This window comes from Brassica rapa, chromosome A05, assembly GCF_000309985.2.
Source record: "Brassica rapa cultivar Chiifu-401-42 chromosome A05, CAAS_Brap_v3.01, whole genome shotgun sequence".
Taxonomy (NCBI): domain Eukaryota; kingdom Viridiplantae; phylum Streptophyta; class Magnoliopsida; order Brassicales; family Brassicaceae; genus Brassica; species Brassica rapa.
The window spans coordinates 8,259,187-8,278,574 of NC_024799.2; the positions used below are offsets into that span (position 1 = coordinate 8,259,187).

Sequence of the window (19,388 nt, forward strand, 5' to 3'; positions counted from 1 at the left end):
TCATTTGGACGATAATTTTAAATATCCATTATTCATTTGTCACATTAAATATCCATTATTCATTTGTCACATAACCTCTCAAAAGATGCTTGGATCATATTGAAATCCACCACAAACATTGTTATCATCTAAATCGTTCACACTTCACAATTACTTCTGAACCAAACCTCACAGCACAAGTTTGTAACACAATATAAACACACACGATCATACGCTTACACAGTATAGACTATCACAAAACAAGGAAGCACAGCCCTTGGATTAAACACCAGAAGCTCCTCATCGTCGATCCTCAACAGGGCCCCACTCTTGCTCCCACTCCCTTGCCCAACCAGAGAATCATACCCTCCGCCACTCTTGTCCACGTCATCATCCGCAATCAAATCACACCCGACCCGACCCGCTACCACCCGACAAACCAGCATGGCCCGTTTCACGTTCATAAACCCAAACTCCTCCTCCACCTCCTCAGGAACCGCCACGTGTCCTCTCCACCCCGTCGCGAACGTCGCGATCCCGTCGAGCTTCGGCGAGAATCCGGATCCGATGATCCCGCAGATGCTGCAGTACTGATGGCCGCAGAGACCGGAGCTACCGTTCTGCCCTAGGCTACACATGAACGTCGAGCAGTAGAATCTCAGGAGCTCGTTCCCGTCGACGACGCACCGCTCGTCGTCCCACCGTCCGTTCCCGCTGCCGCGAGCGGCTTTCGCCTTGACGAACTCGCGATACTCCTCGAACCTCGCGAGAATCTTGGGGCTGTTGTGGATTTTCAGGATCCGGTGGATCTCCGGGATCTTCTTGTTGTCGCCTTGCTCCGGCCAGCCCGATTTGAATATGATCTTCACGATGTTGGTGCTCGACTCGCCGTCGACGAGCTCCGAGACGGCGTGTTTGATCGCGATGTGGTGCTCGAGGAGGGTTGGTTTGGGGAATATCTCGCCGCACGTCGTGCAAGGGAAGATCTCGCTGCGGAGAGGGAGAAACGGGGGAGAATCCGACGAGGAGATATCCGAGAACCCGTTTTCGGTACGGGTTTCCGGGTCGGGTTGTACGAGAGTGACGAGGGAGTTCTGAGACGATCTAGCGGAGGTCAGAGTCGTTAATGGGCCGTTAGGGTGTGTTTGGTTGCGGGATTTGGATATCCTCGTCGTGGATAAGAAAACCCGTTTTAAGTACGTCCAAGAAGAGGATAAACCGGAACCGGAAGTGACCGTTCTAAGCTTCTTCTTCTTCCTCCTCTTCTGTCTCAAGTCACCTCCTTTGGGGAAGAAGAAACAGCCGACGAAGAGAAAGAAGAGAGAGAAGAAATGCTGCCGTAACAACGACCCTAGTTTTCGCGCCGCCATTCACGAGGGTTGTTACTGAGCTTTTAAGACTTTGGAACTGGTCTGAAGAGAGAGAGAGAGAGAGAGAAGCAGATGAAGTTTAGTGTTTTGCAGTTTTACGCCATTGGAGAGAAGTCAGAGTTGTAAAGAAGAAGAAATGATGAAGAAAAGAGTGTAAAGGTGGTATGAAGACAGGAGAGATACTAAAGGTGTAGAAGAAGAGTAGGTGCGACGCTATTTTTATGTCTTTTTTTTACTTTTTTATTTTTTCTATTAGTATTTGCCAGAATATTTGTCTCCCCACTTAGGTTTAATCTTTTTTTGTATGTTTATACGAATCTTACGATGCATTGATTACTGTGTGTGTGTGCATATGAGTGAGTGCGCATTGTTTTTTCCTTCACTGGATTTATAGAATATGCCATGATCTCTCATGATCATCTTAGTTTTGTATTAACATAACATGGCTGTGTCCATCGAATACTCTCGCAATTTAGATGAAAGTTTTCATTTGTTTTCTTTTTAAATAGTTAAACCCGGATCTATCAAAAACACAAATCTAACATAAGTACAGCCCACAGATGAACATTTTCTCGGGTATTCAAATGAGCCGTAAACAATGGACTCATATCTGTTTGGACACATATGAAATTAATATTTTCGTAGTAGACCAAAATCGATATATGGCCTGAACCAATATGGTAATTTCTTCTTTAATGGAAATCACTATACCACCACGATGTGATTAAATTTTCGTTTGTTCAATAAAATGTTAACAAATTCTTATTTTGTTTTCATATATTATGTACCACCAATTTAGTTAACCTTTTTTCTTAATCTAAGATCATCATTATACACATAAAAAGATTAATGAATTTTAGTTAATGTTCCAGTAAGAAATAACAATTTCAAATGAGGTCTGGGGTATTCATTATTGATATTTTACTTGACTTCACATATATTTACATAGAGAACTGATATCTGAATGTTTTAATTTTTTTTCTTTTTTGGTAAAGTCTGTCTCTGTCGTCTCCGCGCATGTATTATAGAGTGGATTGATTATTACACTGTCTGACCCTAGTTTAAAATACTTTCCGACTAATGTCATGGGGTGAATTTATCATCTGTTACGATCCATCATTTATATCACTTAGACCGAACCTCAAACCTAAACTGGCAAAGTGATGATAATTTATTTTAATTTTTAATTACTATATACTTTATTTTTTTTGTAGTTTAACTACTATATACTTTATAATCATTTTATTCTTTCTATTGATCATAATCTTTTTTCCATTTGTTCTCAATTTTATAGTACGATGTTATCTACTATTAATTATTGTATTTGTAAGAAATAATTTATTGTATTTGTATAGAGTTGATGTATTTACAGAAGCTAAACTCAAAATTTTGGAGGAGGAATCCAAGGCTACCGAATTATTTTATGAATATTAATATCTGGTTTCACAAATTTTGTTGCTTAGGATATAGACGTAGACAGAGGAACACGTGCACATGTCTCATTTATAATCTAAGCTCATCAATGCATACATATGTTTTCTTAGATCCATGCACATATATATCTACTAATGCATATGAATATGATCGATCATAACTAATTAGTAAAGAAAATACAGGCTACTATATTACTGATAAATGTTTAAATTCAGGTTAGTATAGGGTCATAGGCTTTTGTGATTATACAGAACATGACAAAAATATAGGTTAAGGTTTCGCTTTCAGGGGAAACAACGAAATAACCAAGTGGCGCCACTTAAGGGTGCTACATAATATCAAATGGTTTTATTCTTTTAGTAGTAATAGCCGAAACATGTAGAATGTAAATGTCATCACCTTCTTGTTTTATCTTAATCAATCGTGATTAGATGATGGTCGTTCCAAGCGAATACCACCTTTGTACAAACGAAGAACGTATGTCTTTGCTTTTAATACAACTAATTAAAAAAATTTGGTATATATATGTCTTCTAGCTAATAAATATGGAAATAAAGATAAACGGTAAGAAAGTTCGTGACGAATGATTGAAATGGTGAATGATAATTGAAGAAGTGGGCCACGTGAGGAAGTATGTACTTTTAAAGCGGGGCATTACGAAGCCCTTCCTATCTCCATCCACATGGAAACGTTTGTTTCTTACGGTCTTGCCTTCTACTTTGGTGGTACGGTCCTGATAAGTAACATGCGACTGTAATTATTGTATTGTCTTGTGGGTGTGATTGGTAAACTTGTACCGTAGCATGGCTGCGCGCGGTTATTGTGACTAATCGATCAAATTAATGGTAACCCAAAGTCGGAGGAGAACAAAAGTGGTACGAAACCCTTACCGTTTTAATGTTTTATACCATCTATGGAATTAGATTTGAACCTTTTTTACTGAAATACTAAAACTTAGCTAGGTTTTCGCTTCCACCTTAATTATTACTCCCGTTGATCTACGTCTAGAATTGTCCACGGACCATATTGCTCCGTTCCGCATGCAACACTTTCCTCATTAAGTAGGTTATTTTAGTTTCATGATATAAAATACATTGGTGAAAACATAGATAGTTTATGTTTTTACTATGAAGAGTTATGTATTATACTGATATCAGAAATTTTACTTCGAGTTTAGATTTGAGAAGACCTCGTTACTACAAAAAGTTATATGTTACCTATGGAATTTGTATCAAAGGCAGTCAGCATTATTAACTTCGTCTAAATGGATAACGCATGCAGAAAGGAATTATTGGACGATAGACAATAATAATGATTACTTACATAAACATAAAATAAGGAAAAGTGATAGTCATAAAGCCTAAGCTACGGAGCACTTGAGGCTAGACAAGAAGGGACACCTTCGATGAGTGAATCTCTGCCGCACCACAATCTTGCATCATTCTCATCCCTTGCTCTTGGACAATACAATTAATACAATAAAAGCTAAAACGTTTTTTTTCCTAATTTTGGTCTTGCTACATCTTTAGTTCTTTTTTTCCCATATATAAATGATTCAATTATTATTTTTGTACATTCACTAAATTACAAAACTGTAGGTAAGTGGTCATATATGTTGGAGACGGTTTTATTAGAAGTATATGGTTTTGGGTTTGCGCATAGTACAACAGAATGTAGTTTATCATCTAACAGTTAGTTTATATGGGAAGATATGGGCTAAACACAATATTTAAGATGGGCAGTAGATTATGGAGATATAATCATGTAGTACAATTGGCTTTCACAAGCTTATATATTTACGACCATGCTATACCCATTAATTATTGCGATGAAGTACATTGTCAACTTCGGCTTAAAATACATGTGTGTTTTTTCACAAACATATGTACTAATATCCTGGGTGGCATGTTCTATTTATATGAATGACGTTGTATACTTTTAAAAGCATCTCTAACAAACCATAAAACCCTCAAATTTATGGTTGTTGACTCTCAAAAACCTTTAAATCCTAAAATTTTGAGGATCTAAACAGTGAAACCTCAAAATACTATTTACTAGTCCAGTTATTTACCAAAAAGGCATTTCTCACTCATACAAAGTTAACCAAATATAAGTATAAGCAATGGCTTGCGCCCACTACTCTGATATTTGTTTTGTCAACAAACGGACAACCAAATAATATGGCTATTAATGTTTTGGACGGTTAGTTTTTACGTAAAAATATATACCCGCACTAGATTTTAATTAAATTAATTTCCGGATTAAATATTCTTTGCCATCTTTGTTAACGCAATTAGGGGGGGGGGGGGGGGGGGGGGGGGGGGTAGGGGTATAGTTTTACCTTTGGATCCTGCCTTTATCCCCACATAAAAGTCGGTCATTGTTCATATCTTTAAATATTATATCACGTACGGATAATAAATATTTGTAGGCACTACCGAATTATTTGCATTTCTATTGTTTTGATAGGCCTACTTCAAAAGCTAGCTTTCTCTCTCGTCTCTGTTCTCTCTCTAAAACTTTTCACAGAGAAGAGAGAAAGCTTCCGTTTGTGTTGCTCGCCGGTTCTCTCTGGCCACGACTCCCGTCTATCGGGCTCTTGACTCTGGGTTGAAGTGGTTTCTATAGCATCTCATCGCCGGCTTTGACTCCGGGAAGTGATGGCTCCAAAAGCATCTTCTTCGCCGGCTACTCTTGGAGTTTTTTCTCCAGGATTCCGTTCGATCGCCGCTTCTGTTCTTCTCTGTCTCGACTGACTCTTGATCTAATCCGTCGATTGTTCTTTCCTATCCCTTCAGGAGGTCGTTTCATCTTCAAGCTTATCAGTATCATTAAAGATGTCCGATCAATCATGCAGAAAAATCGATGTTTGTTTTTAGATCGATTGAAGACAGTTGTTTTCTCTCCCGAAGTGTTCGATTTGTCAGATTAGCCTTATCGACAGTGATTTCCGGTGAGAGTTGTTCGGTTTGAGCAGCTTCTTATTCGGCTTGCCTCTCCTATTCGGTGGAGCTCCGTCGTCGCGGCTCGTCTCTGACACCGGAGGAAGATGACGGTCCCTTACCTTGATGCGTGTCTCTTGTACGCAGGGCGTACGTCCACGTGGTGGGTGATGAATCTCTCTTCCCCTACGGTTTCCTCTTGCTGGGCTTCATGCCTCAAGAGTTTCCTTAGTTTGGGCCTTCGTGTTGGGCCTTTGTGTTGGTCTTGTTGTTTTGCCCATCTTTGGGCTTTTTCTTTGTATTATACAGTTTATGTTTAATAAATCTTCAGTGAAAAAAAAAAAAAAAAAAAAAAAAAAAGTAGGCCTACTTCAAAGTTCATAAGGTTTGCCTTTCTTTTGACTTCAACAATGTTTTGCCAATTCATGATATTTTTTTAATTCTGGAAAAGTTGAACAACTAACAAAAGTGTAATCTCGCAATTTCCGGCCTGTAAGCTTATTTATTTGGGCCAGATATGGGCTTTATGCTAAGGTAACTTTCTTAGTCCGGTTACCTCCTCCAATAATTCAGTTAACCGTTATACTTCCCGTTAGATTATGACATCTTCACCGAACCAATAGTGGGACCACACGTGTCGTCAACTCAGCCACGAACTTGAAAAAAAATCTATTCATTTCTCTTAAGAGAAAAAAAGAACCGAGAAACTGAGAAGAAGAAGAAGAGGTGGAGACAAGAAAAAAAAATCTAACTCGTCATGAACGCGAGAGCTCTTCTCTACTCCCCGAACCTCCACCCTCTCTACACTTCAAATCGTCCACCTGAGACCTCTCCTCGCAACCGCCGGACTCTAAAACCTGATCCGAAGTCGTTACGGATATGGATTCACCAGCGGAACAGGTCCAGCGTTTTCCGGGTGCTAGTTCGGAGCTCCGACAAGAGAGAGAGCAGTAACTCGTCGTATGCAGAGACTATAAAAGAAGGTCGAGAGATAGTGAACGGAAACGGCGTCGTATCGGATTCGCTAAGCTCGGTTCCATGGTGGGAAGAGTTTCCGAAGCGGTGGGTGATAGTGCTTCTCTGTTTCTCAGCTTTTCTTCTCTGCAATATGGACAGAGTAAGTTTTCCTTCAGTGGAATTTAAAAAGGAATTTGCTAAAATTAGGATTTCGTGGAGTTGCTAATTTTGGAAAGATTATGTGTTGACACAGGTGAACATGAGCATAGCAATACTTCCCATGTCGGCTGAGTATGGTTGGAATCCAGCAACAGTTGGGTTGATTCAGTCTTCCTTCTTCTGGGGTTACCTTCTCACTCAAGTAAGCTTTGTCCCCTTAGATTCTGGAGGCTGTAAACTATTTAGTAAAAAATGTAATAATTTTTTTTTACAAATTAAGGAACTTGTGTCTATGTAAATTTTTCTAGAAATTTTAAAAAATTGAACGCTAGAGGCAAATGTTTTATTCGGCGACCGGTCCTCCTGGTCGTCACTATTCCATAGATTCTTTTTTTGGAGGAAACTAATATTATATGCTGTGGTTTTGGTTATGAAGATTATGGTTTCGACTCATAACCTGCTAGCAATCCAAATAAAATAGATTTTGAGCAGTTGAATCAATAAGTGTGTACTACTTGTTGATATGACAGATAGCTGGAGGGATATGGGCAGACACGGTAGGTGGCAAAATGGTTCTTGGATTCGGCGTTGTATGGTGGTCCATCGCTACAATACTAACTCCTATCGCAGCCAAACTCGGTCTCCCGTTCTTGCTCGTTGTTCGTGCTTTCATGGGAGTTGGCGAGGTTTGTTCTCAGTCTTGGATTGTGTGTGTTTGATAAAGGAGAGGAGTTAAGATCTATCTTATCTTTGGTGTCTTCAGGGTGTTGCGATGCCTGCTATGAACAATATATTGTCCAAGTGGGTGCCTGTGCAAGAGAGAAGCAGATCTCTCGCGCTTGTTTACAGCGGAATGTACCTTGGATCCGTCACCGGTTTGGCCTTTTCGCCTTTCTTGATTCATCAGTTTGGTTGGCCTTCAGTGTTTTACTCTTTTGGATCGCTTGGAACTGTGTGGTTGACTCTCTGGCTAACTAAGGTTACACTTCTCTACTGCTCTTTAACTATTTTCTGGATCCAAATGTAATGTGTTTTGTTACTAACTATAGGCAGAGAGTTCACCAATTGAAGATCTATCGTTGCTCCCTGAAGAAAGGAAGTTGATTGCAGACAACTGTGCCAGCAAAGAGCCAGTGAAGTCGATCCCATGGAGGTTGATATTGTCGAAACCGCCGGTTTGGGCTCTTATTGGTTGCCATTTTTGTCACAACTGGGGAACGTTCATTCTCTTGACCTGGATGCCAACTTATTACCATCAAGTCAGTTATATAACTGCTTTTTTTATTATTAATGTTTTGTCTTTGTCTGATTATTGATCTCATGGACATGGTGAGAGGCAGGTGTTGAAGTTCAACCTAATGGAATCAGGACTTCTCTCAGTATTTCCATGGCTGACAATGGCGATTTCTGCAAATGCTGGAGGATGGATCGCTGATACACTCGTTAGCCGAGGTTTCTCCGTTACGAATGTCCGCAAGGTACCTGTGTGTGTATCCACTTCTTCAGTCCTTTTCAAATGCAAATCTAGTTAAAGGAACTCGTTTATTCTATGATGGATTCACAGATAATGCAAACAATTGGGTTTCTTGGACCAGCGTTCTTTCTAACACAGCTGAAACACATTGATTCTCCTGCAATGGCCGTTTTGTGCATGGCTTGTAGCCAAGGGACTGATGCCTTCTCCCAGTCTGGTTTGTACTCTAACCATCAAGACATTGCTCCAAGATACTCTGTAAGTGTAATCAATCACTCTTTTTAAGTCTTAACCAACCGTGTCAGGGATGTTGATGTTGCTGTTGTTGTGGTCAGGGAGTGTTACTTGGTTTGTCTAACACAGCTGGAGTACTTGCCGGAGTTCTTGGCACAGCCGCCACTGGTCACATCTTACAACACGGTTGGGAACACTTCTTGATTTCTTACAAATGCTTTGCTAAATATTTCTTTTTTAAATTCTTACCAATGAACGAAACTAAGAATGACATTGAATACCTCAGGTTCTTGGGATGACGTTTTCACGATTTCGGTCGGTCTTTACCTTGTCGGGACTGTCGTTTGGAACCTATTTTCAACCGGAGAGAAGATCATTGATTGATCCGTTCCGAGAATAGTGACAAACTAGCGAATAGTTCAGCTCCAAGACCTTCTTCAGGTGGCCAGGCTCTAAATATACACATATTACAAGTCTGAGAGCTTGCCGGAATATCCTTTTTTTGCCGGAAAATTCTTCAGGAAATTTCTACTTGTCAATTTAGGCCAAACGCACATGAATAATACTTTATGTAGATTAAAGAAGATATACAGATGATTTTTTTTTTGTACATAAACGAAGCTCACACTTTCCAAGCTTCCCAAGATCACTTACATTACATAGTTCTCTCTATATAGATTTTAGTATATATAAACATTACATGCAGTTCTCTAATATGATATTCCTTAGGCAAAAAGAGTGACTGAGGAATAGAGTCTTCGAGATTATGGGCGTAACTAAAAGCTTAAGATGTACGGCAACTGGCGGAACTTGATCTTGTGAACGAGGTCGAGGAGTTTATGAACTGTATGCAGTCTTCTATAGCCTCTGATCTACAGGTATCATTAGCCACAGAGATGACGGAAGGCTGAGATCTACCGGTGGAAGAAGCCTTCAACGGTGGAGATCTCTTCTTCTTATTCTTCCTCATCACCACTAGACGTACCCCTTTGACGAATTTACAGCTGAGATGCTTGATCAGTTTTGCTGCCGTGACTTCTGTTTTCCTCGGCAGCCTCAAGCCACAGCTCGTTGTGCGTCCCGGGTTCTTATAATAAGGTCCCTTGGCTGAGGATTGCTTACCAGAAGTTACTGGTTTCGTGTTTGCATTGCACCGTTTTGTTCCTGTAGCCGACATGTTTCTAGAGAGTAAGAGCAGTTTACGAGAATAGAGTTGAGAGTATGGGATTTATATATACAAAGGGATTGATGCTGAATACAGTTGCCTAATAGAGTTGAGATAGAGACCAGACTGAGAGGCCATGATTATTAATAATGTATTAATAACAACATGATTACACTTAAGCTATGATTACTGAAGATGCTAAAATCAGTACAAATAAATTAAACAAAGTAGGTGAGTTCAATTTCAAACTTGTGAAAAGATACTTTATGTGAAAAGAATTGTAATAACTAACAGATAGAAAGACATCAAAAACTCTTAACGCTGAAAATTAGGAAAACAAAGCAAAAGAACAAGACTTTGTCTAGTTTTTTCTACATTTCCACTATGGAAAGTAACTATACAGTGGTCCACTACAACCATTTGTTTAAGCGAAAGAAAGGTTCTTTCTAATAAACAACCTTTCGGTATGGTTCCCCTCTGATCATCACTCAGGTGTGTGCATAGAAAGAAATGTGTACAAGTTCTTTTGACTCTCGGAAAGGACAACATAAACTCACCTTTATAGATCGCAGATACCTTCCTTGAACCAGAGGCTAATAAAACGAGGTCAATGGTGGGTACACGAATATCAGAAAGCAAATAGTAACCAAGGCAGTGTTATGGGTGGCTAACACTAATCATCATCATAATCTGGATAATCTGTTGGGAGCAGTGATAGGTTCTTTACATATGAGAACATTCAATTAGGAGCAGAAAAATAATCTATGCATGACTGGCCCAATCTTAGATGCTAATAGCAGCAGATAATCTATATCTAATGGCTTATTTCAAAATGCAAACATGGACAGAAGGTATACAAGATCTACTCTATTAAGTAAGATCGATGTTTCATAATGCAAACATCGATATCTTACTTCGGAACATAAAAGATCTATTAGAGTTTGATAACTCACAAGTCACAAGTATTCAACTTTATCGGGACTAAAACTACAACGACCTATGTACATTTTCACACTTGATGGGTATATGATGATTATACAAAAGAGAAGCAAAGAAACGAAACTCACGTTCTTGATCTTCAAGCATTGTTCACTAGCAAAACCTCTGAACCTAAACTCAGACTTTGATCCAAGAAACCCCTAACTTCATCTTCCTCTTTAAACGGCCTTGGCACAACGAGATCACTATCCAAGTTATACCAGACCCCATTTATCTTCCTCATCACAACCCAATGCCTACTTCTCCAAAGCCCACCATACCGTTTCACAGGAACATTCAGCACAACACCCATTAGGTTATCTGCACCAAGATCGATCGAAGAAGCTCCATGGCGCTTATCATGCCAAGCAACACTCTTGCCTTTCCCTTCCAGAGCTGCGATCATCACGTTCACGTCGTAGTTCCCTGTGAGCGTGTTGTGGTGAGGCTTGAGGAGGAAGGAGAGAGGCGTCGTCCACGTTTCTTTGTTCGGGTCATCGGCCACGAGCTTCTCCGCGATTGAGTTCAAGCTTTCCCGTGTGAATGCGTTCTTGTCCTACACTCAAAATCAAAATCCGATCTCAAATCTCACATTATCATCATCGGTGATTTGATACTGAGAAGGAGCGATCGGATCACCTGAAATAGATTGTTGAGGGAGTGCAGGAGGCAAAATTGAAGTCGCTGTCGCTCGTGATAGATCTGAGATTCGCTTCCCTCCATCTCTCCGGCGGAGAAAATAGGCTTTTATCTTGAGAAACTAAGACGTCACGCCGGTAAAGCTCGACTCTCAGTTTCCAGATGATGAAGAGTGAAGACGATAGAATTGAACTGTGTGCCGTTTGTGGTTAACTTTAGTATATAACGTACAAGACGTTTTTCTTCGCTGGTCACTAGTAAATAAAGAACAGCAGAGCGTCCCCGGTTTGCTTAACAAAACACTGTGCCGTCTCGTCCTTTTATTGGCTTTATCTATATTTGTCTGCCGCTCTGATTTTCTAGTTTCTATGTCTCATATTCTGTGATCTGACTAGTTGCAAATCCCGCTATAATGTAAACTAGGTTAAGATCCGCGTCTTGCACGGAATGAACATTATATATATAAATTATTTTATATTATATGTTTATAACATTTTATGAAATAATAAATATATATTGAATAAAAAAATCATTATCTACTACTTATATAATTAAATTGGTGCGAACATTTAAATAAATTTTATAAATCGAAAAAATATTTTTTCTATTTGATATGATATATAATTAAATTTAAATGATAGTAACATATATGGTATATTTTAATATTAATATTTATTAGATGATGCTTTTTGCTCATATTTTTTTTATTATTTGTATCTGTTATAGCAAAAAGTCTAAATTAGTGATAACAAAATTTTCACTGTGCAATTAATGGTTTAAGTAATTTATAATATTTAAAAAAATTAAGTTGTCAATATTTTTTCAAATTTTTTATCAAAAAAATGTTCAAAGTAAATTTTAAAATTAAGATATTTATGTATTTTTATATGGCATATAGTTTAATTTAAAATGATATATATATATTTATATATCTTTTATTTTTGATACTTATTAAATGAGACTTTCAACTTATATTATTTTTTAATTATTTGTATCATGCCATAACAAAAGTTTTAAATCATAGATCACAAAATTTGAATGTGAGACTTTTAACAGTTTTAGTAATTTATACTCGTCTTTAAAAATTCAAAATATAATATATAAATAATTTTTTTAATTTTTATTATATGATTACTATGATTGTTTAATTTATTTTAATAGCTTAAAATTAAACAAATATAATTATAATACACACTTATTTTTATCAAATCTTTATTATTTAAAATCATTAATTGTCATATATACTTTAGCAACATTAGACAATTCCGTAATCTTATTTAAGGAAATAATGAAGCACATTAATAATGTATTTATTGTGGTTTAATAAAAAGCTTATTATATATTTAGATGGACCAACCTATTTCTCTAAGGATTCTAAGAATCATTCTAGTGATGACATGTGGCTACAAAAAAATGTTGCAATGCTTCTCAAATAATATATAGGGGATACTTACAGTTGGGTCCAAACTATAACATTCTTGGGTCCCGTTCTATATTGTAAATACTTTTTTATTTACCAACAATAATAGTCAGAAACCTAACACAACCTGTTGGTATATAGTCTACATAACGAATATATAAAGATTCCGTACACAAGTATTGCATGCTGTCCCTTCTCCACATTATGTAATCAATGTTCAAATGACATATCCCAATGGTTTTATTTACTTCTTTAGCAGAAACATTAACCACATGTTAAAGGAAAGGCTGTCACATTATGTAGAAAATGTTCAAATGACATATCCCAATGGTTTTATTTACTTCTTTAGCAGAAACATTAACCACATGTTAAAGGAAAGGCGCGTAAGAGACCAGTTCCAAATTCTCAACGAGGGAGGAGTCGGCAAGTATCTAGGTTTACCGGAGCACTTTGGTCAGAAAAAACGAGACATTTTCGCGGCACTGGTGGATCGCATACGACAGCGCTCACATAGTTGGACAACGAGATTTCTCTCCGGAGCGGAGAAGTTGCTGCTACTCAAATCAGTCCTAGCAGCTATGCCGACTTACGCCATGTCTTGTTTCAAACTTCCCATGTCCTTATGCAAACAAATCCAATCTATCCTTACTAGGTTTTGGTGGGATGTTTCCCCTAGTGTAAAAAAGATGAGCTGGATTTCGTGGGAAAAACTCGCAAAACCGAAGAACGCTAGCGGGTTAGGGTTCCGTGAAATTGCCCAATTCAATGATGCAATGCTTGCGAAACTGTCTTGGCGAATCCTCAAGGAGCCTTCTTCCCTACTGGCAAAAATCGTTCTGGGCAAGTATTGCAATAACTCTTCTTTCTTGGATGCGAAGGTTCCAGCAAGTGCCTCCCATGGCTGGAAAGGTATCTTGGTGGGGCGTGATTTGCTCGTTAAGGGACTAGGCTGGGCAACAGGGTCAGGCAATGAAGTGGAGATATGGAATGAACCATGGCTATCAACTGCTGAACCAATGTGTATCATGGGACCACCCACTGAAGTAAATCGAAACTGGCGGGTTAACAAACTGATGAAACCATTGTTAAACTATAATCTAATCTCTCCTTGATACATTTACATAAGTTAGTTATTTATGTTATTACACAAAGAGTTGTAACTCTTCATGTTGTGTCCTTTAGTATAAAGAGTTGTGTCTCTTATACTTGTACTGATTCGATCTCTATATAAAGATCAATCATCTGTTGTAAACATATTACCGAATCTCAATAATACAAAAGTATTTTCAGAAAAGTTTATAAGCCTGAAACGTCTATCTTATTCTTTCTCTCGAACTCGTGTGTAACACATTGTGATCGTTGTGTAACACAAGCGGTTGGTAAAAGATTAACATGGTATCAGAGCTTTACGTTTGAGAGGACAAAGAAAAAAGCACTAGTAAGAGAAACACTTGGCGTGGAGAAAAGGAGGCTAGAGGATTTTGTCATACGATTTCGGAATCACTCGAAACGATGAAGAATCAAGTAATTCCCATATTTGATGGAGAGAAGTACGACTTCTGGAGCATCAAGATGACAACCATTCTCAAGACCAGGAAGTTATGGTCTGTGGTTGAACAAGGCGTAGCAGCCCCACCAGCACAAGTGGATGAAACCCCTGAAACAGCAAGGGCAAGATCGCTTAGAGAAGAAGCGATGATGAACGATACATTGGCTTTGCAAATCTTGCAAACTGCTGTATCGGATCATATATTCTCACGGATTGCAGCAGCATCAACATCCAAAGAGGCGTGGGATGCATTGAAGGAGGAGTATGAAGGCTCTCCTCAAGTTCGTTTGATTAAACTTCAAACATTGCGAAGGGAGTATGAGAATCTGAAGATGTATGAGAATGAAGACATTAAGGTCTTCACAGATAAGATAGTTGAATTGGCAAATCAATTAACTTATCATGGTGAACAGAAGTCAGATGTTCAACTCATACAGAAGATACTCATCTCTCTCCCAGCCAAGTTCGATAGCATAGTCAGTGTGTTGGAGCAAACAAGCGATTTGACTTCAACAAAGATGACAGAGTTGATCGGGATCTTGAAGGCTCATGAAGCAAGGCTGGCTGCAAGAGAAGAAAGCACCAGTGAAGGAGCATTCGATGCTCGTGTTAAACACAAAAATTCTGGTGTTACACAAGACAACTCAAAGCGCCAAGGAGGCAAGAAGTGGTGCGGTTTCTGCAAGAGAAACAACCACAATGAGAGCGAGTGTTGGAGGAAACAGAAGAAGGAAGATCCAAAGAAGGATCACAGAAGTAACAAGGAGTGTTACAATTGTGGCAAGTTAGGCCACTTTGCAAATCAGTGCTACTCAAAGAAGAAGGAGAAGGCACATGTGAGTCTCGAAGAAGATTCAAATGAAGATCACATGTTGTTCAGTGCGAGCGAAGCAGCAACAACAGTGATGGAAGATGTCTGGTTAGTAGACAGTGGAGCAACTAATCATATGACAAAGGAGGAGAGTTACTTCTCAAAGCTTAATAGGAGTATCAAGGTTCCAATAAAGATTGGAAATGGAAGCACAGTCATGACAGCCGGTAAAGGAGATATTACCGTCATGACCAAAGGTGGCAAGAAGACCATCAGAAATGTATTCTTGGTTCCGGGTTTGGCAAAAAATTTGTTGAGTGTTCCACAAATTGTTTCAAGCGGATACCGGGTGAGTTTCCAAGAGAAGAGATGCATCATAGATGATGCAAAAGGAAGGAGGATAATGGATATCCCAATGACTCACAAAAGCTATCGAATCAGGATGAGTTCGGCTCAGGTAGAAGAGGCCTTGAGCGCTAGTGAGCAAGGAAAGATGGAGACATGGCACAAGAGACTTGGTCATGTAGGCGACAAAAGGTTGCAACAAATGCAAGACAAAGACTTGGTAAAGGGATTACCAAAGTTTAAAGTCAAGAAGGAAGCATGTGAGGCGTGTAGACTTGGAAAGCAATCACGCAAAAGCTTCCCAAAGGAATCTCAAACTAAGACAAGAGAGAAGCTTGAGATTGTACATACGGATGTATGTGGGCCGATGCAGCACCAGTCTGTTGATGGAAGCCGATACTTTTTGCTATTCTTGGATGATCATACTCACATGTGTTGGGTATACTTCATGAAGCAAAAGTCAGAGACATTCTCACTGTTCAAGAAGTTCAAAGCAATGGTGGAGAAGCAGTCGGATTGTACCATCAAGACACTGAGATCAGATGGAGGTGGTGAGTTCACTTCACGAGAATTCAACCGGTTCTGTGAAGAAGAAGGAATCAATAAGCAAGTCACCTTGCCTTATTCACCACAACAAAATGGTGCAGCGGAGCGCATGAATAGGACCTTGGTGGAGATGGCTAGATCTATGTTGGCAGAACAAGACTTACCGCTCAAGTTATGGGCAGAAGCGGTATACACTGCCTCATATCTTCAAAACCGTCTGCCATCAAAGGCAATAGAAGAAGATGTCACTCCTATAGAGAAGTGGTGTGGACACAAGCCAGATGTGTCACACATGAGAATGTTTGGTAGCATATGCTACATACATATCCCAAATCAAAAGAGGAGGAAGCTAGACGTCAAGGCAAAGCGTGGAGTCTTTGTTGGATATAGCAACCAATCCAAAGGCTATAGAGTTCTCATTTTGGAGAATGAGAAGATTGAAGTATCAAGAGATGTCGAGTTTGAAGAAGGAAAGAAGTGGGATTGGAAAAGGCAAGAAGAAGTGAGGAAGACATTGGAGTTGTCTATGGAAGACTCTCACTCGCCTGAGGATCAAACCGAAGGTGCATCCAGTCCTGAGGAACAAACCGAAGGTGCATCCAGTCCTGAGGAACAATTTGGAGGTACTTTCAGTCCTATTCCTTTTCAAAATGATGATCATGATACTAGTAGTGGAGATGAAGAAACTTCTGAGGCACCAAGGAAGTTCAAGTCCATGGTTGATATCATGGAAAGGGCACCGAGAGTAGAGCTTGATGAAGCGGCTCAAGCTATAGAAGCTTGTCTTCATGCAAATGAAGAACCATACACTTATGATGAAGCGTGTGGTACCAAGGAATGGAGAGAAGCAATGAATGAGGAGATAGCCATGATTGAGAAGAACAAGACGTGGGAACTAGTGGACAAGCCAAAGAAGAAGAATGTGATAAGTGTGAAGTGGATCTACAAGATCAAGACCGATGCAAACGGCAATCACATCAAGCACAAGGCGCGGCTAGTTGCAAGAGGGTTCTCTCAAGAGTATGGTGTTGACTACCTTGAGACGTTTGCCCCTGTCTCAAGACATGATACAATACGAGCCATACTTGCCTATGCAGCTCAGATGAAGTGGCAATTGTATCAGATGGATGTGAAGTCAGCTTTTTTCAATGGCGACCTCAAGGAAGAAGTGTATGTCACACAACCGCCTGGGTATGTGACACACGGGAAGGAACACAAGGTGTTAAGGCTACACAAAGCTTTATATGGTTTAAAGCAAGCCCCAAGGGCATGGTATGGAAGGATAGATTCATACTTTCTTCAAAATGGTTTTAAAAGAAGTATGAATGATGCGGCTTTATACATCATGAAGCAAGGAGGAGATGTGTTGATCGTGAGTCTATATGTGGATGATATAATCATCACAGGAAGCAACATTCAGAGCATCAACACATTCAAGGAGAACATGAAGAAAGAATTCGAGATGGTGGATCTTGGATTGTTGAACTACTTTCTTGGAATGGAAGTAATTCAAGACAATGGAGGCATATTTCTTTCACAAGAAAAGTATGCAAACAAACTTGTAGACAAGTTTGGGATGCGAGACAGCAAGAGTGTAAGCAACCCACTTACACCACAAGGAAAAGGAGTTGAGGATGACAAGGAGTATGGAGATCCGACTAAGTATAGAAGCATCATTGGAGGGCTTTTGTACTTGTGTGCATCAAGACCTGATGTGATGTATGCAAGCGCCTATCTCTCAAGATACATGTCATCACCTCGCATGAAGCACTACCAAGAAGCCAAGAGGGTGTTAAGATATGTCAAAGGAACATCAAACTTTGGAGTGTACTTCACAAGCGTGAAGGAACCAAGACTTCTAGGCTACACGGACAGCGATTGGGGTGGTTCTAAGGAAGACAAGAAAAGCACTTCAGGTTATGTGTTTACTCTTGGATCAACCATGTTTTGTTGGCAGTCAAGCAAGCAACAAACAGTGGCGCAATCAACGGCTGAGGCAGAGTACATAGCCGTGTGTGCAGCAGCAAATCAAGCAGTGTGGTTACAAAGACTATTTGAAGACTTTGGTCAGAAGTTTGAAGGAGGCATTCCGATTTTATGTGACAACAAATCAGCAATAGCAATTGGGAAGAATCCGGTGCAACACAGAAGGACGAAGCACATAGAGATCAAGTACCATTTCGTGAGGGAAGCTGAGCAAAAGGGAATCATTGAACTGAAGTATTGCAAAGGGGATGATCAACTCGCAGACATTCTCACAAAGGCATTGGGCGGTTCAAGATTTGAAGATCTAAGGAAGCAGCTTGGAGTCAAGTCGAGATATGATTAAGGAGGAGTGTTAAACTATAATCTAATCTCTCCTTGATACATTTACATAAGTTAGTTATTTATGTTATTACACAAAGAGTTGTAACTCTTCATGTTGTGTCCTTTAGTATAAAGAGTTGTGTCTCTTATACTTGTACTGATTCGATCTCTATATAAAGATCAATCATCTGTTGTAAACATATTACCGAATCTCAATAATACAAAAGTATTTTCAGAAAAGTTTATAAGCCTGAAACGTCTATCTTATTCTTTCTCTCGAACTCGTGTGTAACACATTGTGATCGTTGTGTAACACAAGCGGTTGGTAAAAGATTAACAACCATCGTCTACAGACTGGGACCTTGATCTTATTAGAAGTAATCTCCCCCAATATGAGGAGACAATCCGGAGACTGATTCCCAGTACCCTTGGAATGCAAGATGAGCGAGTATGGCTTCCCAATGCCTCGGGCGTGTACTCCACGAAATCGGGCTATGCCATTGCCAAACTCTTCAACGGAGATCAATCTGACCTAGCCTTCAATTGGAACAAGTGTATTTGGCAGATAGAAGCATCACCAAAGATTAAACATTTCCTTTGGAAGTCCAACAACAAAGCGCTCCCTGTGGGTTCAGTCTTGGTACACAAAGGAATTGATGCTGTCTCTACTTGCAAACGATGTGGCGAGTTTGAAACGGAACTTCATGTGTTATTACACTGTCCTTTTGCTGGCCAGGTGTGGGATCTACTCCCGTGCATCAATAAGCCGAACCCACAAGGAATCTCATCTGTCTCAGAACTACTTGATCGGTGCCGGAAGATGATATCTCTTCCCCCTCTCGGCCTTGGAAGCACGCCACTATATCCCTGGATCCTATGGATTGTGTGGACCAATAGGAACAAACTCCTTTTTGAAAACAGATTTTTTACTGAGAAAGACTATGTTCTTAAAACTATTCAAGATGCAAGAGCTTGAAGAGCTGCTCAGACGATGGTCGCAAAGCCTCATGTACCACATTATGTGGTTTCATCTAACATTACACAAGCTGTGAATTCTTATACTTGGTCTTCATTCTCAG

At 39.5% G+C, this 19,388-nt stretch overlaps 4 protein-coding genes across 4 annotated transcripts; 2 read left to right on the forward strand and 2 right to left on the reverse strand.

Annotated features, from left to right (window-relative positions):
- Nucleotides 1-35: 35 nt before the first annotated feature.
- Nucleotides 36-1,688, reverse strand: LOC103868017. The gene has a single exon (XM_009146109.3). It carries the CDS (start codon nt 1,347-1,349, stop codon nt 216-218), a length of 1,134 nt encoding a protein of 377 aa, XP_009144357.1. The 5' UTR covers nt 1,350-1,688; the 3' UTR covers nt 36-215.
- A 708-nt stretch (nt 1,689-2,396) lies between these two features.
- On the forward strand, nt 2,397-6,426 carry LOC117134449. Its single transcript, XM_033292930.1, is given in 1 exon segment — nt 2,397-6,426. A coding segment is annotated over 1 exon segment (174 nt). The 5' UTR covers nt 2,397-3,366; the 3' UTR covers nt 3,541-6,426.
- Nucleotides 6,420-9,159, forward strand: LOC103868018 (sodium-dependent phosphate transport protein 1, chloroplastic). Its single transcript, XM_009146110.3, has 9 exons — nt 6,420-6,842; nt 6,936-7,043; nt 7,372-7,527; nt 7,605-7,820; nt 7,891-8,100; nt 8,182-8,319; nt 8,406-8,573; nt 8,651-8,735; nt 8,836-9,159. Exons 1-9 carry the CDS (start codon nt 6,483-6,485, stop codon nt 8,931-8,933), a joined length of 1,539 nt encoding a protein of 512 aa, XP_009144358.1. The 5' UTR covers nt 6,420-6,482; the 3' UTR covers nt 8,934-9,159.
- On the reverse strand, nt 9,106-11,867 carry LOC103868249 (josephin-like protein). The gene is made up of 3 exons (XM_033292582.1): nt 11,332-11,867; nt 10,796-11,248; nt 9,106-9,777 (listed from the first exon to the last, which is right to left on the reverse strand). The coding sequence occupies exons 1-3, from the start codon at nt 11,413-11,415 to the stop codon at nt 9,334-9,336; spliced, it is 981 nt and encodes a 326-aa protein (XP_033148473.1). The 5' UTR covers nt 11,416-11,867; the 3' UTR covers nt 9,106-9,333.
- Between the last annotated feature and the right edge of the window lie 7,521 nt (nt 11,868-19,388).